This window comes from Anopheles cruzii, chromosome 3 (genome assembly GCF_943734635.1).
Source record: "Anopheles cruzii chromosome 3, idAnoCruzAS_RS32_06, whole genome shotgun sequence".
In the NCBI taxonomy this organism is placed as follows: Eukaryota; Metazoa; Arthropoda; class Insecta; order Diptera; family Culicidae; genus Anopheles; species Anopheles cruzii.
Genome location: NC_069145.1, coordinates 10373472 through 10400653, shown reverse-complemented (window position 1 = coordinate 10400653; position 27182 = coordinate 10373472). Strand labels below are relative to the sequence as shown.

The 27182-nt window shown below is 48.1% G+C and overlaps 4 protein-coding genes across 5 annotated transcripts; 2 read left to right on the top strand and 2 right to left on the bottom strand.

Annotated features, from left to right (window-relative positions):
• Positions 1-2597: 2597 nt before the first annotated feature.
• On the bottom strand, positions 2598-4987 carry LOC128275545 (inositol oxygenase). Its single transcript, XM_053014087.1, has 5 exons — positions 4773-4987; positions 4413-4584; positions 3460-3805; positions 3166-3396; positions 2598-3103 (listed from the first exon to the last, which is right to left on the bottom strand). The coding sequence occupies exons 1-5, from the start codon at positions 4791-4793 to the stop codon at positions 2995-2997; spliced, it is 879 nt and encodes a 292-aa protein (XP_052870047.1). The 5' UTR covers positions 4794-4987; the 3' UTR covers positions 2598-2994.
• A 1300-nt stretch (positions 4988-6287) lies between these two features.
• Positions 6288-10750, bottom strand: LOC128275450 (protein suppressor of white apricot). Of its 2 annotated transcripts, none has more exons than XM_053013947.1 (3): positions 10292-10750; positions 9002-9174; positions 6288-8924 (listed from the first exon to the last, which is right to left on the bottom strand). In XM_053013947.1, exons 1-3 carry the CDS (start codon positions 10663-10665, stop codon positions 6451-6453), a joined length of 3021 nt encoding a protein of 1006 aa, XP_052869907.1. In that variant the 5' UTR covers positions 10666-10750; the 3' UTR covers positions 6288-6450. The 2 variants fall into 2 exon arrangements, with proteins under 2 accessions (XP_052869907.1, XP_052869908.1); XM_053013948.1 differs by lacking the exon at positions 10292-10750 and adding an exon at positions 9740-10139.
• Positions 10751-12868: 2118 nt separating this feature from the next.
• Positions 12869-17280, top strand: LOC128271901 (uncharacterized protein CG7065-like). Its single transcript, XM_053009582.1, has 2 exons — positions 12869-12925; positions 13418-17280. Exons 1-2 carry the CDS (start codon positions 12869-12871, stop codon positions 17180-17182), a joined length of 3822 nt encoding a protein of 1273 aa, XP_052865542.1. The 3' UTR covers positions 17183-17280.
• Positions 17281-17675: 395 nt separating this feature from the next.
• On the top strand, positions 17676-20172 carry LOC128269807 (U3 small nucleolar RNA-associated protein 14 homolog A). Its single transcript, XM_053007211.1, has one exon. It carries the CDS (start codon positions 17676-17678, stop codon positions 20130-20132), a length of 2457 nt encoding a protein of 818 aa, XP_052863171.1. The 3' UTR covers positions 20133-20172.
• Positions 20173-27182: the final 7010 nt, after the last annotated feature.

Below are 27182 nucleotides of genomic sequence, written 5' to 3'. Positions count from 1 at the left end.
GCATCGATAGCGCAGTTAGCGATGGTAGACGCCATACAGGCGCGCGTGGAGCTGCAGGACAAGGACAAGGTCACGAAGTCGCAGCAGGAAACGGAAATCATCACACAGCAGGTGGACGATGCCGAACAGAAAGCTTCGGCGGCCATCAAGAGAACCAGCAATCTAGAGAGTCAACAGACCGAACTGCAGCAGTTGCTGAAGAAGGAAACGCGTCAGAAGTTGGCCCTTAGCTCAAAGCTGTGCCAGATCGAGTCCCAGAAGGAGGCGCTCATGGAGCAGCCTGAGAAGGACGAGGAGGCCAAGAAGAGCTACGAGAAGAAGCTGACCGAGCTGAATGTCAAGATTCAGGACATGCAGAAACGCTCCGAGGAAGAGTCACACGTGGCTAAGGAGCTGGTAGAGTCGAAGAGAAAGATGATCGAGGACATCGAGACGATGAAGCGTCAGATCCAGGAGCTTCAGGTTGCTAACGATCGGCTGATCAAGGGCAAGAAGAAAATCCAGTCGGAGCTGGAGGACGCGAACATCGAGCTGGAAATCCAGCGCACTAAGGTGTTGGAGCTGGAGAAGAAGCAGAAAAACTTCGACAATGTGTTGGCCGAGCAGAAGGTCATCAGCGAGCAGCACGACCAGCAGCGGGACGCAGCCGAGCGGGAGGCACGCGAAACGGAATCGATAGTGTGGAAGGCACGCAGCGAATCGAGCAACGGCACCGTGCAGAAAACGCTGGACGATCAGACCGATCGGGAAAAACAGTTCGAGAAAACGGCACGTCAGTTATTGCAGTTGCAGAAATTGTGCCGTACTCTGCTGACGGAGCGGACCACCTATCTGGCGGCACTGAAGGAAGCGAACGTTGTCCTACCGTCAGCGGCAGCCAAGGATTTGGGTACGGCTCGTACCTGTGTGGGATTGACGATTGAATATGGAGAGGACACCATAAGCATAAATCAAAGTATGTATGCTAAGGAGATATTAAAACGGTTCGGTATGGAGAACTGCAAGTCCGTATCATCTCCATGTGATGTTTCGCAAAAACTTACGACTGAATCAGACAACGAGGTAATCGATGTGCCTTATCGTGAAGCTGTAGGAGCATTGCTGTTTTTGGTGCAGGGCACGAGGCCCGATTTAGCCTACGCAGTTAGCAACGTCAGCCGTTTCAACGATAAGTATCACAATAACCATTGGATTGCAGTTAAACGAATTTTGCGTTATTTGAAGGGTACAACCGATTATCGAATCGAATACAATCGCGGATCCGGACAGCCCATGTATGGATATGTTGACGCAGACTGGGCAGGAGAACGAGATGAGTGTCGTTCATACTCCGGGTACGTGTTCAAGTTGGCTGGAGGAGCGATCTCCTGGTCGTGCAAAAGGCAGACATCAGTTGCTGTTTCGAGTACGGAGGCAGAATACATCGCTATGTCTCACGCTGCGAAGGAGGCAATTTGGTTGGTCCGTTTCATCAGGCAGTTCGGTGAACAGAGCAGCATCAATTTGCGATGCGACAATCAGAGTGCCATAGTAATGTCCGGCAGAGATGCGTACAGTTCCCGTACGAAGCATATCGACGTCAGTATTCACTTCATACGTGAACATGTATTGAGTGGACTCATCACTCTTGATTACGTGCCGTCTGCTGAAAACATCGCTGATTGTCTGACCAAGGGAGTTTGTGGAAATAAGATTAAACTTAGTTGCAAGGGTTTCGGTATAGCCTAAGCGCTCCCTAACGGTTTACTACATTGTTGGCCCGAGTTGGGGTGTTGAAAATTGCGTTCCTGCAATGTAGTAGTTCCGGCAGCACTGCCAGTCGGCAGTACAGCCAGTCGGCAGCACTGCCAGTCGGCAGCACTGCCTCTCTCTTTCATAGTCACATAAGTCAGTCGCGCTAGAACTCTAGACAAATATAGTCCTACTAGCAGGCCCGGCGAACTCTGTTTCGCCCCAGAGGCAATGGGCCCCCGGTGATAGGAGCAGTCGGTAACGCTCGTCCCTGTATCGCAGCTGGCCATGGGTTCGATTCCCGATTCCGGCGTTCCAGGGGGGTTGGCGCGGGACTAACAACCCGGCCCGTAAAAACGAACGTTTAGAAAGAGTATCAGAGATTAACATTGTCGCTGGTTAATGCAGGCTAAAACCGTTCAGCGGTCGTTGTCCAATAAGAAGAGAAGCACTTCATTTCGTCAGCTGATCTTGGAATTACTGGCAGTGTTTGGCGGAAATTTCAGGACAGTAAAATCATTGCCCCTCCAAAACATCTCGCAACATGCGCCAAACATCTCGATTATATGCGTCATTCATTTCACGTTTTGGCGCTGGCATTCCTAATTGTTAGCTGGTATCTCCTTATTCACCTGAAGATCAGGATTGCTGGAATTGACACGAATCTTCACATTTTTTCCCAAACAAAACACGGTACGGTACAATTTCACTATTTTTAAGTAAATACTTACTGGGGAATGCTTCCCTACGATTAAAAGGGGGAAAGGGGGGGTGGGGGAACGCTGCATTAGTGAGAAAGAGAAGCCAACAATTGTTTTCTGTAGCTCGCTCTGTCTGTCCCGTTGCAGTATATGAAAAAAAACACATTGTGCGTATTGTGGCTTCATTGTGACGCGATCGGATTATAAAAAGTATCCTATCTGGGGCCCATGGATCTAAGCTACCTCCACACCAATTTTCAGCCAAATCGGTTCAGCCGTTCTTGAGTTATAAGTAAACAGCCAATAACGCGGTACTCTTTTATATATATAGATAGAAGATTAATCACCGACCACGCGAAACCTGCTGTCTGCAATTATTCAACACGTTCATTTTTCATTTGCTTCCTACATTACATCCTATATTTATTTCCTTTGCTTTTTATAGATATGCTCATTTATGTTTCAAATTGTACCTTTTACAAAATTGCACACTAACTATTAAAATTCTCTTCGTTAATAACATTTTTTAAGCGATGATGATCTACTGTGTTTTGGAGATTTTTCAAAACTCGAGCTCTCCTGGACAATATTTATCGATCAGACTCTGATAATATGGCCATAGGGCGTCAATGTCCGGAAGTTTGGTGGATTTGGTGTACAGATCGTAGCGACTGCGAAGAGAAAGGAAAATTTAAATTAGAAATCCTTTGGATCTAGCTCCGTAGTTGCTTACTTGAACATCAGCACCCATTGCTTGGTCTCCTCGTCTTTCTCCTTCGTTAGATGTTGGTAGTCACCACCGGAGTGCCAAGGATAGAAAGAGTGATAACGGATCATATGGAGCGCCTGTTCCGGCAACGTGCACTTGTTGTGCTTCAAAAGCCGGTACAGGAATTCATCGTGTCCCCACGACATGGTTAGATTTTCTAATCCACACTTGCGTTCGTACATCCCGTTCTTGGTGCTGCAATGAGGGAATGGGTAAGTTTTGAAAAGACCCTGAAAAACCACCATCGACTTAACATACTTGTACTTAGGGTTCAAGCCATCAACATTGTCGGTGAAGCTATCCTCCCGGTAAACGATGCTCTGGCCCCACTCGCACCCGACCGGAAACGTATCGCCCACAACAGCCCACTGGGGTTCCCCATAGAAGGCCATCACCTTGCCAAGGTCGTGTATCAATCCGGTCAAGTGTAGCCAGTCCAGCTCCGGAAACTCTTCCCGCGCCCGTTCGGCCGTTTGAAACGCGTGGACAATGTTGGGAAGATCCAGGTCCGGATCCGACTCATCGACTAGGTCGTTAAGCTTTTCCAGCGCCTGGCGAACGGTTGCTTTGAAGTGATCAAAGTGGAGCCATTCCTCGTGACGACCTACGACAAACATAATGTGATGAAACCATATTTTTTAACCGTCATCTCAGCTTATTGGACAGCCAGCGGCGGCATCCAACCTTCGTTGCGAAAATGACGTACTATTCGATGCACATGGTCGCAACTGGCGGCCAGTCTATTTGTTTGGCACGGTTCCTACTTGCTCCATTATCGCAAACTATCAAAACAAACCTTCCTTATCTCATAATCGGCGTCGGGGACTCGTAATAGCCTTCCGCGATATGATACAAAACAGCAAACAAGAGCGGGACCTTTCTATTGGTTCCACACTGGTACAAGGTTGTTTGCGAAACGGATGAATGGAAAGCTTTTTGCGTTGCAGTTTTTTTGGGCCACATAACAAGCGTCTTATCACTATGGACGCACTTATCAATCTACGATATCACTAGACACAATTGAAATTGCGCCTGATATAGTCATAACAATAGAGCTGCTAGCTATAATCCAAAATTATCTTTGGTTTTTTATGACCTTCGTTGGCACTTCCCAAGATTTTGGGTTGCGTTACGACCTAAATCACCGCCCAATCACCGTAGGAAAACAATGGATTCTCTCAAATGACCCTGTTTGACCTAGTTGTAGTTACCTTTAACAAAATCGACCGTTTGGTGCGTGTGCATTAGTTTGTACGTTCGACGGACGCGTTCCTTGAGAGGATCATTTTCATCGACCGTATAGTCCCGAAACTTGGACACGTCCTTATCGGAGAACTTTGGCTCGGGACGCAGCAACTCCGAAACGTCCAACACATTCGGATGCTATGAGGGAGAAGAACGAAATGGTGTAGAACCAATGTAACCAAATAAATAATGTAACCTCCTAAACACATTAAGCGCAATGGCTTAACATCACTTCACAATTACAACCATTAAATTCTACTAAACATTTTACCCTGCTGATTTGACTTAGTATTATACTAGAATATAGTACACTTTATTAACCATACCTGCTCAACAATTATTTTCATGGTAACTTAAAACAAAATAACCGTAACACTAACAACGAACTACTGTGCAAAAATTTCTCACTACTCTACCGATCACCGGTAAATCACTGTATGTTCTCGTAGCGGATTCTGATAACGGTACAACGATCACCGAGAATGTGCGCCGCGCAAGTGCTGGTTCCAATCTCGCGCGCAAAGACGGACTAAAGATCCTGACAGAACGAAACAGCCATTTTTATATGTGGCCAGCCACGCGCCCTCTCTTGGCCGAGAGATAGTCCGCGCGCACCTCGTCGGTGTCCATCGGCGAAAAAACCCAACCCACGGATGAGATTAGTGGTGGTGGTTGGTAAAAGAAAAAACGCCACCTGAACATGGCGGTCCGGGGATGGCGATTCGTGGTGATAACGGTAATCGTGTATACGGATTGAAATTGTTTGATAGGTGAGCCTTGTTTTACTATTTGTTACTCTACATAAAGCTAATCGATGAGATAGTAGGGAAGTAAGCCAATAAATACTGCAATTAAAGATTGGATCCGTTAACATTGTGACCCTCAATTGTCAACAAACGAAAGTATGGGAAAAATTAAAAACATTTGATTTCAACCAGAACAAAAAATTTGAATTGACTAGCTGGAGTCAATATGAAAATACAGTCGAGATATGTTTTGGTGCAGCGAACACGAAACTGCACTGCCGCACGTGAACACCTCGACTAGACAAAATTGAGCGTGATTTAAATTTATTCCTGGAACTGGAGCAATCCAGATTGGATTTATGAGCCTAGGGGCAGTTTTATCGCACTATAGATAGATTACGTTTGACCCGCCTATCGTCGACGACCAAGAACAAACGAAGTACATCTCGTCTCGGTGGTGTTATCAGTAATGAGTTCTAATTTTCGGTCAACATCATTTTATGCTCCATGCACGGGTGTGCTCCACTGTCTGTGAGTGATGTAAGCACGGGACGGAAGCGTAAGAAGAATGCACAGTTGCTGTTTCCGATAACTTGTCTCGTGACCCGCAAACACATGTGATCACGATGGACCACCAATCCAGCGGGATGATGCGCTTGGGAACCCAAAAATCGCCTCCTTATCGTCTCGTGATGATTGTTTGTTTAAATATTTACACACAAAAAAAAGAAATATTTCACAACCGGTCAACTATACAAAGGGACAACTAACTTTGCCTCGTAATCATCGCCGGCAAAGGAGTTCAACCGGAATGCATATGGTGATTGCGCTATCAACATCCTGGAGTGAGGTGGCACTTTTGTGTCTACGAAAAGAGCAAAAGGTGACCATAAAAATCGCAAAGCTTATAATTATAATGATCCATTAGAATGGCAATAATCAAACAATTAGTAACGCCGAGGTTCGTTCCACTGTCTACTGTAATCTCAATACCAGCGTCAGCCAGCGGCACGTCAGTTTGTTGTTAAGCCCCAAGATGACAAAAACTGATTTCTCAATTAAAAAAAAAACTTAGACGAACATACTGTTATGAAGGTTCATTAAAATACATTTTATTAAACAGTTCAATTTTCTCATCAATTCCAATGTTGCAGGCAGAGCACCGATGTGCATCGATTGTACTCTCGGTCCGTTATCCACCATCGGAATCGCTGATCCTTGCTCGTCGATATGATTCGTGGCGATGTGGCGTGACCGTTCAGCAATCCCAGTATCTCGTTCTGGACGGAGGAGGATACCGATCATCATGGCCCTTTTTGTCTCGCTCCTTTTTCTCATGTTGTCGCCTGCGGTATCGGCCATCCGAATCGCTATCACTCCTTCCGTGCGAAACCCGACTGTTCGATCGGTCTTTCGTTTGTCTGTGTTTTTTTACGCGACTCGATCGCTCGTCCTTTGTGCGTCGATTTTCCGATCGTTTACCTTTCGAACGGGATCGCGATTGGGAGTGTGCGCTAGACGCAGATGGACTCGAATTGCCTCTCTGCATACGCGATCGTTTCACGCAAGTATTACGACTGCTGTTCCGGCTGCGTGACCGCTTCCGGCTACGACTGCGACTTTGTCGTTTGTTGCTGGGAGACTTACTCGGACTTCGTCGGCTTCGACTTCGACCACGCTTGCTGCGTGATCGTTCACGAGATCGTGAACGAGAGAGTGACTTTTTCTTTGATTTCTTTTTCGATTTCCCCCGATTTCCCCCGTCCCGCGATCGATGCCGGCTTTTGGACTTTTTCTTCTTCGATCGCCGGCTTCCGTTACTATCGTGATTGCACGATCCTTCCACTTTGGCCCCGTGGCTTCCTCGCGAACACGAGCGCATCAACCGTGAACGAGATCGTCGGGGAGCGAGTCGCGTTTCGCTTACTAACACCACATCATCATCGTCATCGTCGATCACCGTCATGATGGTGTTGAATCTCTGGTCCTTCGGCGATTCGCTCGTTGAGTGTACCGAATGAATCGATCCTTCATCCACGTCATTGATACCGTCACCATCGGGCGTAGGTGATTTCGTATCTGGGGTGTGCTCTGCCTCTACTACGGTGGCAGAGACCGGCGTCTTCTGATCCGCGTGCTTGATAAGATTCACAAACATGCTAGCGCGTTTCTTGCGTTCCGCTTGTTTTTCCTTAGAGACCATCGGTTCCTGTTCCGTGGCATGATTTTCTACTGCCCCGATGGGATCGGTTTGGATGGAAGCCTTCGTTTCATGCACGTCCTGTGTGCATGCGTCCCCTTGGGTGTCATCGACAACTTCATTGTTTGAGTTAACAATTGTGGTAGATGTTGGTGAGGCTCCCTCGCACAGTGGATTATTCGTAAGCTCATCTTCTGCTTGAGCAATGTTTAGGCCGTCGCTAACGTGTTCCTGTGATTCGGTTTCTTTCACAGCTTCCTCTTCGTCGTCATCACTCGCCAGCACCTTGCTTCCGGCGTCATCTTTTGCTTTGCGAGGAAGCGAAAAGCTAACCGGAGCTCCCAGCTTTTGATGTTGAATCTTACTCACCGGAGCAGCAACCGTCTTGGGAGCTGCCGTATGGACTGTTTTGATCCCCAAACTTGGCGTCGTTTCCACTACGGTTCCATTTTCGGTTTCCATCCTGACAACCGTCGCTTTAGGCGGTGAACTGGTCGGCAGCGTCGACGCAGATTCACCATCATTCGCGTTCATCCGTTGCCGCACGCAGTACGCATAGTACGGGTAAAACTCATGCGCTTGGTTAAGAAACACGAAACGAGGATCGTTCTTTGCCCGTAGTGCTTCCTCGAAGCTGTAACCATTTTTCGCTACATATATGGCCGTCCGATCGATTACGTGCTGAACGGCTAACGCGGGAACTGCTGCAGTGAAAGGAAGCAATGGCTCGGTTTCATTTTTTTCCCCAGTTTCGAAGGACTTTCGCTTTGACGCATCGCAAGTTTCTTCATCGCTGCTTCCGGAATCGTACTGCACCAAGCCGGCCAGCCCGGTAGACACTGATTTCACCTCCACACATGTGGCCGGCTCCGAGCTAACTACACACCTCTCACTCTCATTCGAAAGCAATGTGGCCGACTGAGTAGCCTCGGGTGCGGGTCCTTCGATCGTTTCAGGGCTATCCGACACTGTCGGTATCGGTGCGCCCGTGATTTTACTGATCAGCTGTGTGTACGCACAGTCGACCGAAGGTTTGTACTTAATTGTCGGGACAACGATCACAGGTCTAACACCAGTCACGTCACCATCTCGGTCGAGGTCACCGCCCTCCGGTGCTACTTCTGCATTCTGTCTTTCCGTCTCATCCTGCTGCTCGACAATGCACGGATATTGATTGGTTCGGAATGCCAACAAAACATGCCGATAGTAGCGAAACAGATGGCTACTTTGGTTGAGAAAATTAAACTGAGGATTGTTGGACTGTTTTGTTTTGAGCAGAATCTCCATTTGGACGTCCTGCGATGCGATGAACTTGGCCGTTTTCTCGATAATCGCGTGCTCTTTCATCGATTCCGGAAGAGGAATGTCGGATGGTACTTCGAAGTTGGCTGGCAGTACGTATGGATCGTCTTCCTGATCGTCGCTGGCCGAACGTTCCGCGACCGTCGCCACGGTAGCAGCTTCCGCCGGTGGTGCATCGTAGTTGAAGGCTATCTGGTTACCGAGTCTCGTCTCCCGTTTCAAAGTTTCTTCTGGCGAAAGAAAGGAAACAGTATTCGTTAGGTTATTGTACGACATTTTCGTTCAATGTACACATCTATGTCCTTACCCTGATACATCTCCTCCTCGACTTCATTTTTGTAGAGACTGTAGTAGCGTTCGTTTTCACACAGGCGTTCCGCTTTCTGCTCCGCCGGCGAAAGACCTTCCAATCGATCCTGGTAGCCTCCGGACGGTGGTTCATACGGAGTGAGATCGTGTAACGCACCGCGGGCATCATATCTGATCAATCCGTATTCGACGCAGGTGAAAAGGGTACAAAGAAAGAGAGAAAAAAGGGAAAGCAAAACGGATCGCAGATTAATATCGCTCCATTCCCGATCGACTCCTTCAGAGGAGTACAATTCAGTATGTTGGTGTGATTATTGGATGTCTCGCTGTTTTTTTCTGGATTTTATTTGTATTTGCTTGTTGTCTCATTAAATTTGTTGCGTTTTCAACTATGCAAATCACATTAGACAAAAGGCTTCGAACTTTTCTAAGATTTTAAATGTTTGACTAGGGCAAGAGGGCATTCGTTGATCATCATTCAATGATGTCTCACTATTTAATTTAATCATTGTTCATTCAAGAATGTAGACTCTGTCTCGAATTTGCAATCGTCGGAACGGCGGGTGCGAGGCGGAAGACAGAAATCTTTAGTTTTTTTTTCATCGACTATGTTTCTTTTTGTTCGTTTTGTCCTCACACATCACAAGCAGAAGAATAGAGAAATAGAGAAAAAAATGTTGAGAATTAAAATAAACATTTATAGAAGTATATCAATTACCACATGTGTTATACATACCACTGCCGCCGAACGACTCTGTTGGGTTGAATTTGATTTGTTTATAGAGACCTAAAAGTGAGAGTAACATACTTTCTTTTCGGAGCAATTACACTGGTACGCGACCAGCGCAACTCGATCCGGAACGTTGAAGTGACAAACGAGAGTCTCTGGTGCACGACGCGAAAACATTAGACTTGGCAAACTAGTACTGCGTTCCTCTCTAGGCTCGATCTTGTGCACTGCAGTACTACTTAATGACCAACTGCAGTTCGGGTGTTTAACCCGATCACAGTTCCATTGGAACCAATTCCAATTGTTCCAACCTCCTTTTTTACAGTACAACGAGCCATTATCTGGTTGGTCATTCACCGCACGAGGTACTGCTCGCCAGGATCGATCGTTTAGGAGGTCAAAGCTAAATTCCGTACATTCCATCAGGTTACTGCGCCGTGTAGCTGCCGCCGCCGCTGCTGTCGCTGTTGCTTAGATTTGATCGGTACAAATGTTTTCTGATACTTCGAGTTTAGCAGAAAGAAAATGGTAAAGAGTGTAGAGAAAGGAGCTATTAACCTGTCTATCTTCAACTGATTGTCGCCCATCCATGGGATCAGATGTCGGCCCTGATCGATGTACCGTGCCCTTTCGTTGTCACGGAAGATCTTGCACGAGTAGCCAAACACAAGCAGATCGCCAAATTTCTCTTGAGCACCATGCTGATGGAAGTGTCCCGTTTTACGCAGAATGCCCGACTCTCCGTTAGCTGCGCCGAACGAGTGTGCTCCGCCAATCGCTCCTGTTGCGGCACCGACGGGACTGCCTCTTCCCCCTAAACTGCCGACCAAACCGGACCCGTTGCCAATGCCGTTGCTGGGTGCACTATCATCCGCGCTACTACCTCCCATGCCACTTCTCGCACCGCTGTTCAAGTGCCACCGTTCCGTCATTGTTTTTCAACGCAAATTCCCTCCACTGAACGGAACCCTTCTACGGCGACGAACTGCTCCACGGCACGTACACTGTTCTCTTCCCACACGGATCACAGCATTTCCTTGCAACAACCGGATGAAGGCGACAATCGGAACGTTCTCAAATCGTTCCAATACTTTTTAATTAATCAAACGCAGCGAATCGTGCAACATTTTGCAAGGTTAAACCCACGCAGATTAGGCCAAGCTTCGTAGGAAAATTTTTGACAGATCGGAGGCTGTTTTTTTGTTGTGCGAGTGCGAGTTATTCACCACCGATCGGTGGTGTCAAAAAAACTCACCTCTTGAAAACAAGCGAACCGGTTCGGCTGTGAGGGTGTGCGTGCGACTGTCAAAAAGGTATTTTTCAGTTTTCAGTGAAGTGTTTGGGTAATCGTGCACAGCAAGATTTTAACGCAAAAATACTGCAAAATAATCTTCAGCAAAGGTAAGCATTGCTGAATAACTTACATGAACCACTAAGGTGTGTGTTTTGTGTTGGCTTTTCGGTTGACTCGCTGCTAAACAACAGCGAAAACCGAATCTTTCCAACGCTCAAGTGACCTCTGCTGATCTGCTGACAGTATGGCGGCGGCATCTTGACGGCAATTACAATTGCACAGACGCGAGCCTCCGGACCAACCTTCGGGACCCGTGAAGGCATCGCTAACGGGATGAAAATAGAAAGCTATCTGAAATGTGTACTAAACCATTGTTGTAGAGGTCCTCTACTACCGGTTAAGGGAAGCTGTACCGAATCGTGGAAAAAATCGGTCTGCAATCGATAATATCTTTGAAAAGGACAACATGAAGCCCTAGTGGATAGTCTCACTTGGGCTTTGCTATGGCAAAAGCCTTGGTTCTTGGAGCGTTAAGCGAAGGGGCAAAACATTGAACACAAATCCAGGTGCCTGCTTAGCTACCATTGTTTGCCATTTTGGCATGGCACGCTACGCTATGTGGGTATAATCAGGTGCAATAGTGGCTGTCTTCAAGGTCATCTGAGTATTTTGAAGAAGCTATGGAAATATGTTGTTCAAGAGTGAAAAAGCTTGGCCAGTTTGAGGAGGTCGCTGGTTAATGAATTTGAATGAATTTACTCAAGTGCTAATCTTGATTAAGCGCTTGTGTTCTTCTTTGTAAGCATTTCTCAAACGGTATGCTACAATTCTCTAAGAAGAACAAACATTGAAATACATTTTTCAAATGCCGGATACTTGTTTTATGTATTACGGTACAAAACTATTTGGCAAATCATGCAAATTGTGGTGCAGTGATATAAGTATTGTATGTTTGTTTACGCTTCGCAACGACTAAGGTAAGTACCCCACAACCCCTGTCAATGTATGCGGCAATGCAATGTTTGTAAGATGTAGTTCCTGCAACACGAGAAGCCGGATTTAAAAGGGTTTTCACTTCCAGACTAGACGTTTAGTTATGTTGGCCTACTTAAGCGAACTGACAAACATCAAGTTTGCGGTTCAGTGTTTTAAAGTTGGTGTGTAAAACAGTTGAAGTAATAAGTCTCGATCTAGTTCTCCGTGGATGGTGTACGTCGTTTTGTATGAATGATGTTGAAGGCGATCGAAAGCATACCGGGTTGATCGCGCGCGGCAGCTTCTTGATCGCCGAAAAGTATCGCTTCCATTAACTGTGTACTATCTTCTCTTACCTGTTCCTTTCAGATTTTGTCACGTTGTACGCGCTCGTGTTAAGACCACGGGCACGAAATCGCGAAAAAAATCTTTTACTATTTCACTTAGAGATCTACTCCATTTTCTTCTGTCACAGCTACTGGGGGTGTATATTTTGCGCAATCCGATCATTTCGATGGCTCATTCTTTGAACAAAAGAACGAAAACACGGTTTAAGGGCTTGTAAAATACACTACTACTTTTAGACGGTACAGTGTGTGTGAAGAGTGTTGGTGAACAAATATAATACCGCCTGTCGATTAACCAATCCGAACAGTCTAAACTACCGGTTATCATTACTATTTTTATCCTGCCCGCTATCGGTTTATCAGTGATCTGTGGTGAATAATTCAGTGGGGTGAATAGAATTAAGAGCAACACCGGGAAAAGCGACAGCTAAGAAAACTGTGCAGCTCGGAAACCGGAAAACAGGAGAGAGTGGGTTTTCCTCATTACTCCACCCGCCTGGTGCGCTACCGAGTGTAAAAATGGAGGACGAAATGCAGGATATGAAAAAGCAGGGCGAAAGTATTGCCCGTACGAAGGTAGGTACACTTTTGTTTTATATGAATTCCAAGTGAACATTTTTTATTTGAAATAAAGTTTTACAGCATAGATCAAAGGTTAGATACATGGAAATAGCCGTCTATTTGGTTACCAACATAATAGGATACCTACCAAGCGCCACAAAAGGCAATCGAGCCCTAACGGGTGAAGATCGCCAACCTCTGTACCTGTACCTCTGATCTCGCGTGAAATGTCCCTCGAATATCCTTCACCGTACGCTGTGCGAAATTGTGACGTGTTGTTGTGTTGTTGAAAAGAGTGTAGTGAACCAGTTCACCGACAAGTTGCAAGGACTTTGTGGCACGCAATCAAAAGTGTTCAAAATGTTTAATTCTAGACAGACCTTTTCTAGACGCTCGCCGTTGACCGCTCGAAAACAGAACTACCGGACGGCGAAGGGGTAGTTTTTGCATGTTAATCTAATTCTCTCTTTTTGTTTGTTTTTGTACGTTTGTTTCGGAAAATTGCAGACCGAAATCGATATCGAAAATCATGTGCTCCAAGCCACGGTCAAACTGTCGGATGACTCCGAAGGAAGGGTGTTTAGCCGCTCGCCCCGTAACAAGGACTTCCTGTTCTCGTACAGCTGTCACATCTGCGGTGTCCCTTGTCTGGTTGGTGAACGGATGCTGCAGATTCACATGGCCGGACGCCGTCATCAAGCCCGGCTAAATGTGAACGTGTTTGACGCCGAACAGTATCGGGCTTCGTTGGTGACAAAACCCAAACGTAAGACAAGTGAAAACTATCCACAAGAACCACTCCTGGTAACCTGGGCTTCTTATGGTATTTCAGCATCATCGGGAGCAGATGGTACGTCGACCGCGGACTCCACGGACGGTGCCCTAGCCGAAGGAGAGAACAAACCCGCGGCGCAGCTTCAAGGCGTGCTGGATGGCTACAGAGCGGGGCCGCTCGTGGGTTTAGAGTACATCATTGAGTTAAAGGGCAAAGGGCTTACCTACCAGTGTGCCCTGTGCGATGTTCGCGGTAATACTGAGAGTGGTATTACGACCCATATGATTCTGCCCGAGCATCGCATAAAGTTTCTCGAGAAGCACTACCCAACGGTGATGAAGCATCTCGCACCGTACCGCAACAAGGCCGGCGCCGATGCGAAGGAAAGTGTGTTTTGTCGGGTAGTGCAAACGGTTTGCGAAGCGATCGAGGATCATCACGGACGAATGACACCGCAGGCGTACGAGTGTGACGATTTCGTCCGCAACAGGACAAAGTACATCCAGGCGGTGAAGTTTGGCCAGCACTTCGACGAGCATACTGGGCCGAAGTTTGTCGAGCTGATCGATAAGAAGGTACTGCAAGATTTGAAGTCGGCCGCCCAGGAGAACCCATCAGCTTCGGTCGATGGTGAAAGGGGAGGCGGCGGTAGTGGTGGCGGTGTCGGTCACCGAAGGTATCGCAACCGGAACGAGCGGGGTAGTCTCGATTCAATTTCTAGCTTAAGTAGCGCCAATTCGGTGATGAGTATTTCATCGAGTGGCGACCAAAACAATGATCGCGAGCGGTTGCGCAAGCGAAGCCCCTTGAATCGTGCTCGACAACCGGGTGGGGTCGCGAAATTGCCCCCCAGGAAGATAGTTCCATCACCAGCGGAACTGTCGCGACAAGCGGAACAGTTGGCGCACGAGCGCTACAAGTGGGAAAAGTATCGCTGCACTGTTGACCTGGCCGTGGCCCAGTTGACGAAACAAATGAAGGAGTACGAGAAAAACCCGGAAAAACATCCAAAGTACTCGGAGGAGTGGAAAATGTTTTGGAACCGCCGGTACAAGGAGCTGCAGGCGGAAAAGAAGGACCCCCAGAAGCACAACTTCAAACCGGAGTGGATCGAGTACTGGACGAAGCGCATGAAGGATCTCCACGACGAGGAGGTGCAGCGCAAAAAGCTCGAAGTGCGCACAAAGTTAAACTTATCGGCGGAGGAGGAAGATCGAACGAATGAACTGCGGGAACAGTACACTCTACATGTGCCGCCATCGAGTGGGACGACGGCAGCGAAGGCCTCCCGTTCGAACGATTCCAAAGGCAGCTACCGTGTCAGTAATTCGGGTGAAGATGAAGCGGACTACAAAGGTGGACAGCCCCGCCAGCCGGCGGTTCGTAGCCGAAAGCGTGCCGTTGCCGGTTCCGGATCACACTTTGCCGAATGGGAAGCGCCATCATACAAGCGTGCTACATCGCATTCGCGCCGCTCCCGCAGTCCGATCAGCGACGATGAGGTCTCGTGGATGTCCCGTGGAACGTCGCAGGTGGGAAGCAAGCGTTCGGAGCCGGCAACAGTGCCGGACCATGTGGATTATGACGAGTGGGCTAAGAACTATTACGGTCCTAACAATAAGGTGTTCGTACGCACGGACTTTGATGCGAGAAATGCGGAATCGATCAATTTCATTGCTGTTTTTCGTCTGCTGACCGCGTTAGAAGACTACCTTGGCAGCCTGGGACCGAAGGTGATCGATCTACTGTCGAAGGGATTGGCGCTCGAAAAGGTTAAGGCGAACTCGGCCGACGATTTGCTGATGAACGAAGACAACAGTATGTTCCTGGAAACGGTGAAGGAGAAGCTTAAGGGTCACATGATGGCCGGTACGATCGATCCCCTCAAGGTGTCAGCGATCAAGAAGGCAATCCAGAACATCGCTAGCCTGCTGCATGAGGCTTCCAAGCGCGAGCCAGTGGCACCAAAACCGGTGGAGGAAGAAGTGTCGCGTGATTCACAGGCCGCTAGTGAGAGTGGTGCGGCATCCATCGCTGCCTCTTCCGACCGTGGGCGTAGCGGACTCGATAAGGCGGCCATTGCCGGGCAACTGGCGAAGGCGTTGGTGGCTCAGGGTAAGATAGATTTTTCCACCGAAGAGCTGGAGCAGCTTATCAACGTTTACATTGCGATGGTGGAAATATCACGTGAAAGAAAAACCATCATCACCACCAAGACCTATCTGACCGCACTATCCGCAGGGGGCGGCGGTAGTGGTGTAAGAGTTGCTAGTGATGCTGCTGACGACGGTGGTATGATGCACAGAGAACAACCGGCTGCGATGTTAAGCCTAGGGCCGATGTTTGATCGTACGCGAATCGATCCATCGGCGATGAACGTTAGTCGAAGGGTGCCGGAAGTTGCCAAAAAAGTGACACCTGCACCGATCACCAACATCAGATCATCGACGATGTTGGAGAACATATCCGATTCCGATTTGCAAACACTGCTTAAAAATTTCAAAGACCTTGTGGGTGAAGAACAGATGCATCTGATATCGTATTTGCGGAAGCTGGAGCGTTCGGAACCAGAGCGTGTAGAGCGTTTGCGCCACTACGTCGACTTCGACTCGTGGGACAGTTCTGCTGTGGCCGGCCGGACGTCGGATGACGAACGGAACAGCTATCAGGATCCAGATGATGATCTCGATTTCGATTCCTACCGACAGACCGCACCGAGTCGGCAGTCTCCGTTAAAGCACCGAAATGTGACACAAAATGTTCCATCGAGTGGCACTCTAACCCAAACGAACCTGCAATTAGAGAAACAGACCAAACAGGCCAAGCAGTTCATGGATGATTCCGAGGACGATGAGGATTACAGTTATGATGATATTTTACGTGCGGCCTCGAAGAACGTGTCGTCACTACCAGCCAGGGATGTGAGTGAGGCACATGACACCAGTTCCAACCACTCACAGCGTCTGAATGCACCGGACGGGGCTGCCAGTGGTTCAAATGCACCGGTTTCTTCGCTCGCCGATACCAACAACTTGGTTGCGAATCTGATGGAATCACTACAGAAATCTTTCACAGATGCTTCCAACAAAGGGACTGCTGGCTCTGCTGGAAAAAGCGATTACTCGAACCCCATAACGACCATCGGGTCGCTGGGTGGAAATGGAACACAGGATACGGACGGTGGAATGCCAGCGGCAAAAGGAACGAACATTCAAGCGATCAACTCTTTCGGTACAAACGGGAAGGGACCGAACGCTTCTGCGATGGGACCGTTCTATCCACAACAAGCCAACATGCAGGCGATGATGCAACAGCAGCAAATGGCTGGTGCCTTTGGTCAGCAGATGCCCCAGGGACCGATGCAACCTTTCGGACAGCAGTTTATGTACCAAGGGCAACAGCCGTTTGTTGGAAACATCAACGGTAGCCAGCAGCAGATGCAAGCGCAGCAACAGGCGGCCCAATTCGGTTACGGAAATTATGGCAGTTATTATTGAGCAGAAAGAAAACCCTGAACTCCCCACTTTCGTGTGCGTTCACTGCTTTTTTGCACTTCAACAACACGAAGCCATTTTTAACAAGAAAGTACGAGAATAAAGCTACTGAATATATGAGAAAACTCAAAATATCAATCAGATATTTCAATTCATGTTTGGGTTCAGTTTTCGAAAATTACCTTTGTTGTTTTTGGCCGGCGAAACAAGAAAAAGATGATTATTTTCAATACAAACTTTCATCAATGTATTTTGGTATTTAATTTTGGGCACAACGAAATTTCCCACAATGCCTCATGAACCGGTTCGGTGATTCTTTTCACCACTTGGGCAATGTTTTCTGTTTTGAACCGGTAAGTGTCAAAACCTGCGAAAATGTAAACAAAGTGGTGTATTCTTGTTGATTTTGCCATGCGGTTGGGTGTTTGCCTTTTGTGTCCGTGCTTTGCGTGAATTTAGATTCTTGCTAACCATTTAACGAAAAGGCGTTATCAAAATGCCAGCAACAACGGAAGTGAACCGCGCCGTAACCGAGGACGTTGGCGAAGATGGCGATTTTAATTCAACGGCTCATGCCCACCTCATCGATAACATCAACAGCATCACCGGCTCGCATTTCATACGCGGTGTTACACGCACCGAACCGAGCCTCATCCGTTCGGAGTTTAATTTGGCCAAAACCAAGGAAGGCAAGGTGCGCTTGGCCGATTTAAAGAAGTTAATCTCCAAGAAAAACAAGCAACCGGATGTGTTGAAGCAGCTGAATAAGCTAAAAAGCGGAAAGACATTGAGTAAGCCGCTTGAAAAACCGGTCGCCGATAAGCTCGAACGGAAAGCTGGATTCTTCCGGGTGAAGCAGGAGCTGGCGGAATGGGAGCCGGTCGTGACGGTGACGGACATTGCACCGCAGACCGTTTTCCCGCTCCAGTATGGCAGCCTCAGCGTGCACAACGAGCCACCGAAGAAGGTGTCCGAGTATCGGGTGAAAACGAAGTTGATGGAAGCGATGGAAGAGCTGGATCGCAAGTACGCCGGCACCGAGGCGGATGATGGCGATTCGGACGCCGAAGAAGGTCCCAATTATCAGTTGACGCTAGAGGAGATGCGGCAGAAGCAGCGTGAACGGGCGCAGCAGAAGCTCCGCGAATCGTACCGTATCGCTAAGGGGCGGCGCATGAATAAGATCAAGAGCAAAAAGTACCATCGGCTGCTGAAGAGAGACAAGCTCCGCATGGAGATGAAAAAATTTGAAGAACTTCGCGAGAAAGATCCGGAGGAAGCGCTTCGGCAGCTTGATCGGATCGAGAAGCAGCGGTTTCAGGAACGGGCCACCTTGCGCCACAAAAACACTGGCACGTGGGCGAAGAACTTGCAAGTGCGTGCCAAATACAACATGGACGTGCGGCAAGAGTTGGCCGATCAGCTGGCAATTGGCCGTGAGCTGACGGCCAAACGGATGCAGCAGGACGAAAGCAGCTCGGAGTCGGACGTGGAGCTGGAAATGGTCGAAAGGGAGAGAAACTCAGGTAGCGCTAACCCGTGGACGACGCAAGTGAGAGGCGAACATGAAAAGGCGGCAAGTCAGCAGACGCTCACCAGTGGCTACCGCAAGTACTGGGAGGAACGCAACCGTGTTAAAGCCATCAGGACCAGCATGGCAGCGGACGAAGAAGAGGAACGATCTTCACAGCAAAAAGAAGTCGATGGAGACAGTGGAGAGGACGACGCTGAAATCAAACAGTTTAAGAAGAAGCTCGTAAAAAGCCGTGGAAAGGAGAAGAAGTCAGCGACCGGAGGAGGATGGAAAGTATCGTCAACTAAGGACGAAGACTCCGACGAGAACGAGTCCGAAGATCATGATCCGGACGATCCGAAAGTTGTGTCTAAAACGAAAAAGAAATCGAACAAAGTTGTCGCCAACGTGGAGACTCTTTTCGATGAAGCGGAGCAGCTGATACAAGATGCACTCGAAGGCAAGCTGCAGCGTATCAAGGGCGTAGACTCCTCGCAGCAAACAAAAGGTACTTCGAAGAAAAAGAAAGTCAAAAAAGGCCCGAAGCGGGGCAAGATGAGCGATGACACTGGGTTGAGTTTTAAGAAAAAACCACGCTTGGCCGATGCAGACATTGAACTGCACGAGACGGCCGATATGGCAGCAAAGGAATCAACAACCGCAGCGCCCACTAACGTCACCGGAGGGCAAACGGTTTTGGGGGCACCCACAGCATCCGCCGACATTAACCTGAAGCAAGTGGTTCAGATGAAACCGAAGCATCTGCTAACGGCCCTTCCGGACGCGGTAGCTACCGGTGAACTGTCCGACGGTGACGATGATCCCGATGACGAGGCGGTCGGTCATCAGCGCCTAACGATTGCCGAAGCGTTCGAAGACGACGACATTGTGGCGGACTTCGTGAAGGAGAAGCAGGACGAGCGAGACAAAAATGTTCCCCAGGAAGTGAACCTATCGATGCCGGGTTGGGGTGAATGGGCCGGACCGGGTGTCAAACCGAGCCGGAAACCACGGAAGGTGCGCAAAATTTTTAAACCCCCGACCGAGTTGCCGCGTCGTGACGACAACAAGGATCAGGTCATCATCAACGAGGACGCGCTCGTGAACGACAAGCTGAAGAAGCATCTGATCAACGATCTTCCGTTCCCGTACGTGACGGTGAAGGATTTCGAGGCGTCACTGAGGGCCCCCATCGGTCGCACGTTCATTCCGGAGTCGGCGCACGTGGCCATGATCGAACCGCGTGTTGTCACACGGCAGGGTGCGATCATTGAGCCAATGAAAAAGGACCTACTTCTGAGCGACCCGAAAAGGTTGATGCGTGTCCGGGGAAAGCAAGCCAATGGGGCTACCGACCAGTACGGTGAGTTTATTAAAACGTTCAATGAAGAGGAAGACCGCCGAAAGGTTCAACGATGGGCCGAGAAACGTAGAAAATGATCAATCCGTTGTGGAAACGTTGTAAAATAAGCAAATAAAAGCGTATAGCGATTTCTTCGTCGTAGTGTACTCAGAAACAATAGACTTTTGAGGGTGAAGATGCTATTTCGTTGGTCAGGAGGTCCTGATAACATGATGTACAGTTTCTTGTGCTTGTTTAATCAATCAATATTGCCATACCATGTTATCGATATCAATCCGAAAAACGTATATGTGTTAAGTTGCTTGGAATTATACAGGTAAGACTTAGAGAAGTTCACGGTAAGCTATCAAAAGCGCGTTCTTTTGAACCTGGAAATCAACCATAGAATCGATAAGCTTTAAAATAAATATTGAAATATTCATGACCCTGCCTTGCTTCCTCGAATACAAACATACATAATGGCATAGCAATCTGTTATTTCCTGTACCACTTCAATGATGGATGCTGGAGCAACCGAAAAAACAAATGATTATATTTTTCTCGATAACCCACGCGCCGTTATAAAATAAAACACAAACAGATTATTCCTTCACACGGCACTAATTTTATTTCTCCACCTAAACCTAGCAAACATGAATGAAATGGCACATAAACAAAACACTTAAACTATTTGCATGCTGCATCCTTCCGCGGGCAAACAATGGCGCATGTCGGTGATCCGGAACCCGATCCGCCATCGGGACGTTATTGCATTCGTCATCCGTTTTCGTGGGTGCTTTCCGGAACCGTCGGGAGCTCACTGCCACCGTATGCGGTCGCCGGTGGGAACTCGTCCGCTGGCATCGGCCGGTCCGGCACGGGCGTAATATCCTGCGAATCAGCTGCCAGCGGTGGAAGAGAACACAAAAAAACGCATTAATATGATTAAAACAGTGGTCACGGAGTAGTGCGCCAGAGTGTGTGTGTTTGTGTGTGAAAGATTAAAAGCAAATGAAGCACTCGACGAAAGCCGGCGAAATGAAGCAGCCGTGCCAGTTTTAGACAATCCCGCGTTTATAATCTTTATTTTAATCGTCCCAGAAACCGTCGCGGTGTCCGTCCGTTTTTTGTTTGAAGGATACAGTGCTTGGGGGCGTGTTTTGAAGGATCCAATCCTTTTCTTTTCCCGTCCTTTTTGAGGATAGGACCTTTTTTAGTGAGTTGCCCTTAGTCGTCTCCGACGGTTAATCACTTTCAAAAACATTGACACAGCATCAGTTAAGCCCGTCGAGAGACAACCTTCGGATGGCAGAAAGAAGTTCCGTGACGATGGTAACCGGTTTAATTCTTTCAATTACCCGTCACAAGATGGTTTTCGGTTTCCACTTTTTGTGAAGGTAACGCAGAACTTTTGGTAGCTTTTGCAGATGTTTTCAGGAGATTGGTAATCAGCATCATTGGCACCGCGGTGTGTGATGTGCGCGTGACATGAAATCCTAATCTCGTCCGGTTGGCACAGATTTGTTGTGGAAAATTTCCTTTATCTGCATTGGGGTATCCTTGACGTGTAAACCGGGTTGATTGCGTCAAAGATAGTCCGACAATGTGCCGATAATCAACCGGTGGAACACTAGCCGATATGTTTCTTGGTAAAAAATGGAAAGAATGCCCCCGATAAGGCTTCGCTGGTAGCCTTGGCTGATAGCGTGTGTGATGCAATGATCATTATTGAACCCCACGGAATCACTCCCCTTCTAAACCCCATTTTTGACTCTTTTCAATGGTGAGGACGTAAAAATGATAGGTAAGTGGGCCAACCGTAGTTATTATGCTGAAGCTCTCAATCACCTCCAGCTGATAGCGGAAATCGTTCGGTTTCTCGTTTTCGTTTAAATAAACTAAGTGCCTATTCATCGTAATGGCGAATCTACTGAAGCAGCCACGGAAGCAGCCACTGAGCCACGGAATTGATTACCATGGTGCTGAATGTAAAACACCAATAAAATGGTGTAACTCGGCAGTTGCTTTTGAAAATCGAACTCAACGCTGGCGTGATTAATCATTATCATACCTTTCGTTTCTGCACGATAAATGAATGCGATTAATCACCCCGGACACCCGGATGGCCGCAGCAAAATCTGGTCCATAAACCGTGCGATGTACGATGCACCAGGAATTATATTTTAATGCACCGCGCGTAACGTGCCGGCACCCGACTGCCGCCACCGGATGGGGCTATGGGCCAATCATTATTTATCGCAATCGAGACAGGGGCTTCGGTTTACATGCTCGAAAGCTGCGCCTATCAATGCCGGCCCTGAAATTGATGCTGAATTTTCATCTCCGCCCCATGAAGCCAGCGATGTAAAAGTAAAGTCACAACGGAGCCGTGACGACGAGGATTAATTTTATTTCGGGCCCAAGCATGACTCACACCGGCACGAAACATTGTTTGTTGGCTAATTGGTCGCTTTTTTTAACTGCTTTCGCTCACTTGAAAACGGTTTCGCACACGGACCTGGTTGGCCTTTACAATTCTGTTAATACCCTTCGACTTACTCTCGTTTTACACATCAACACACAACACACTGACCACTCTATCGCGCCGTGACTCATGAGTTTCCGATTTTCGAATCAACTCTGTACTTACAGGAACTACAGCAGCACCCCATTATGTAATCGGAGGCTAGCAACCGGGTTCGAATCCACCGCTCCTGATCCGTATCCTGGTCCTCTAGGAGTTGCCAAACGTCCGCGGTAAGGTGCTCCCTCTGATCACTCTCGTCTAAACCCGTTACTTTCAGTTGACCGGTGATGACATTGCCGACCTGACTGCCGCGTCCGGAGTGTCACGATGCGCACGGTGACAAACTGTCCGCCAAACTGGTACAAAATGAGGTACTAAGCAGTCCGCAAGATGAATGAGAGTCCGCTAGTGGGGCCGATCCATAGTGCCGGTTAGATCTTATCGAGCGTCCGGACCCGCCCGAAACGCGGGGCGCGATAAGATAGGGCCAGACTAGGGATTTTGTGATTCATTGGCCTTTATCGAAGTGATTTCTTCACCAACCCAGCAACGCGTCAAGCTGATAGCATGCAGCAGGAAGCCCTCGAAACAAAACATCAAGAAGTCATGTACCGGAGACATAGACGGGAAGCTATTGAGGACGGCGAATTTGCGGTCTTCGGCTTACTGAACTCGTCAGCACGGCGGCCCGGTTTCCTGGAAACTCGGTCCATCTCGGTCAAGGCCTTGTTCTGCTTTTGCCGTAGCTTGGAAGTAGTGGATACCATTTTTAACATTTTGGCCGCTCTGTGAACCTTTGCCTTAGGAAACGCTCTGGGACATCGGCCCTCTCGGTTAGGGGCGCACAATAAGGATCCATTTTTAGGCGGCGCACAAAGGCGGCCGCAGTTCCGAGTATTGGCGGGTTTTCGGGTGGCAAATTTCGGTTCGAAAACCAATGCTTTGCGTGGGTCGTTTCGGGAATCCACCCGAAACTCCAGTCATTCGCCAATGAAGTCGAAAAGGAATTTCATTCAAAACGTCAGCTCAAGCGTAAGTTGCGTAGTTCCAACAAACGCAATTCTTGTACGTTTGTTTGTGTAATGTTGCCTTTTTCTTTTTTGATGAAAATATTGCGAACCAGAGGCAAGGAATTAAAAGGAATTTAATTAACTCTCCTATCCATATTTAAAAGGGGTTAACTTGGCAGAACTTGCGAAATGGACAATACAATATAAATGAGGGCCCTACGGTTGCACTTGGCTTCGCAAATAACCGATGCCGTAGTGTCTTGAGTTTTTTGTGCTCTTCAGCTCTATCAAGTACTGCCGAGAGACGACAGTAGCTTCAGTTTGTTGCTAGGAGTGGTTCGAAATTTTGGACACGCTGTTTGCTTCTCGTTTGCTGCGCCTCGGCGCGGATGAGACGTGCTGCCCTTAAATTCTTGCGTACGAGCGGCCAATGCAGCATCGTGTTTTGTGCGGTATTTGCATACCACTAAGAGAACAACACTCGAGAAGCCCTTTCGGATGGCTGCACGAAGCCAATGTGTAACCACACGCTTGCTAAGGACTGCTCCCTTGCTCCTGGAGTTCTGTCCTACAGGGAGCTTTCGACGTGTGCCATTGGAAGAAATGTTCGATGCACTTTGCCCTGTACATTAATGACCATGTAGTGCCGGTGGTTGCTCATCCGATTGTCGCCACGTCGGAATGTTTGGAGTTGCTCGTTGACAACAGGCTTTCATAACTTGAGTGCACTGTACACAATTAATGTTCCACCTTTTACGAACCACAAACCTGAGGCCAGCGGGATGATCGGGTTCCACCTTTGGTCGACGTCGAAACACCGTCTTGTGCCACATCGTTTTCGTTCGAACGATGTAAAGTAGTGGGGCTTAAAGGCACCAAAAATGACACCGTTAATGGGTATTCTTTCTCGTTCGCTTCACGTTTCTCGTTCGACTAGTTACAATCGTGTAGCTGGCCGGAGGTTGATGGCATCAACAAGTGCGATGGGTGAGGTAATTTATTTGTGTGATCTCCTCTGTGCACGTGCCAATGTTCTGGCTGCGCCGGGTGCTACCGTCGGATGTGGAGAGCCTTGGCGCAAATATTACAGCACCCTTGCCGCTATCATCAATTCTGATTAACGACAGTTATCCTGCTCGACGCGGCGGCCAGGCTCTCGCGGGGACAGTAATGCTGCGCGCCACCGTTTTATAGGCAGAGCTATCAAACATTATTTTCCAGATCATATCGATGATGAATATCCCTTTCAATGGCAAGTAAAGAGTTTCGGGTAGTGTCGAGGACATCTTATAATATTTCACAGTTCAGGGCGTTAATTTATTTTAGATATACTATTTTATAGCAGTGGCCAGCAGAAAGTGCTTAACTTCGAGGTTGTTGGGGTAAAATTGCTGTTGGCTGGCAATGTATATGAAGGCAAATGCAAGACAAGTAACGGAAATGCATTCCAAAGATTGAGCTGCTTTGCCAAGTGCTGCACCTCATGGTGGAAGAAAAAAGCAGAAAAAAGACATTATCACAAACATTTCCAAACTGTCAGTTGCAGACGACGCCCGCGGCCACCGGTTGCGGCCGGCCGACCACCGCACGCGGCTGACAACCGTCCCGTTCGGTGGCGGTTTGTGCCGTTGGCACTGGGAGTAATCTGATAAACGATTGCTTTTGGCATCAAATTAGCGTCATCTCGGCGCGGATCCGAATCCGAAGCGTAGCACCATCTAAGATACGAGTTTAAAGAGGACGCAGGCAATCGCAGACACCGGGCCGCGCCAAGGCACAATCAAATAAGCAATAAGCGCGTGAAGTTAAATGAGGGGAGCAAGTTTTGGCGGCCGGAAACAACACAACTTTTTCTCCCGCTCCAAAATCTTGACTTTTTGATTTGTTTTGCTTGAACACCGGCAAAGCCCAACGAAAGACTTTGTGTAAAATAGTACGACACCATGAGCATGCCGGGCAGAAGAACTGCTGAACGAGGGTTTGAAGAACGGCCACCGTTTTGCTGTCGGTAAGAAGCTCCAATTCCGAACGATTCCGTTCGTGTGACCGCTCGTGCCCGATGGAGGCGCCTGGTACGAAGACGAACGCTGCCGAATGGCAGCCGAAGCCGGAGTGTGGCGCCTCCATTCGTACAGTGTTTGTCCAAATTAACCGATATGTTTACTTCCAAATCTAATAAATCCATTTTCAAAACCAACAGCTGTGTCGTTGTTTTACAATAATGTTTTTTGTTATTGCCGAAAAAGAATGTTGTTTGATCAACGATAGCAACAGTAAGTATGTGAGAAAGTGCGGAAAATAATCTGTAGGTTTTGCTTATATCAGATCAATCGTTTCCACTCACCTTACTTGTGCTCCATTTCTTTTCGGTGGCAGAATGGTAGGTTTTTCTTTGGCATTTTTCTGTACTTTCGACCAACACTGTGCTTGTTTACACGCTACCGCCGGCCTGTCGCTCTCCGGCCGGCCACTCACGAGTGTTACAGACACGTTCCAAACACTATTCCAGCTTCATTGCAGCTCTCGTGCAGCTGCCCTTCTCTTTCCGTTGCTACCTCCGGGCGGACCACCCGGACACTACGTCAGCTGGCCGCGGCGAAATGCGTGGAAATGGCGCTAGAAAACCTAACCTCGCTCTGGTCTAGACGGTTCCGGCCATCGCCAGTTGCTGTTGGTCCTTCGTTCGGTGCGGTTCGGTGTTGCGCTTTGGGGTTTGGTTGGCGCGTTTTTCGTGATATTTCGAGCAGTTTCGAGCAGCCGCCTGGTTGGTTGAAGTAGGCGCCGTTACGTGTATCTGAGTTTAAAAACATTTCATTCGGCTAAATCAAAGTGTAATGCAGAATTAATATCGATAAAGAAAATAAAAATGATGCCGTATGATGGAGGATATGCACGTTATTAGCGGTACTACATTGTTGTGCATTTAAAAAAAAGCAAAAACAGCTGTGCGCAGACAGCAAACTTTACTGAATTATTAATTCGAAAAACCAACGGTGAAGGCACACCGTAACGAAGCGTAAAGCGGCTGGTGTTTCCGGAAAATTTCATTAAAGTTTGCGTGGGAATTTTTCCATCCCACAGGTTTTCCATAAGCCACCGATGCGGACGTCAGTGCCGGATTGTCTAGCAGGATTATCTCACGGTGGTGGTGGGTTTGCGGTGAAACGGGAATGGAACGCTAACAGTGATAACAAAGAACAATCAGTGTTGTGCATGTACCGTCGTGCTGGGTGGCGTGTATATGGCTGTGGCCCCAAACTAGCCAGTGATGCCGATGAACACGAAGCCTACCACTGAATGCACTAAAGATACCACGAACCTTCGCGAGCCATCATTAGTTTGGTACGGCGAAAATTTCATTTTGGCTTGAAAATTCGGTATCGCAGAAGCAGCCTAAGTACCGAGCATAATTATTTGATGGCCCTCTTTTGGCCGACTACAGATCCGGGAAATTGTATCCGACCAAAGGTGATATCGTTTCCACCATACCAACCATTCTCTGCATCTTTTCCGGGAAACCGAAGGGCAAGTGGTAGCGCCTCCAGCGCCGACTGACTGTGACGCAAAAGTGTTCGGTCAACCAACGTGAGTGCAACGGTGATGGTCTGCTT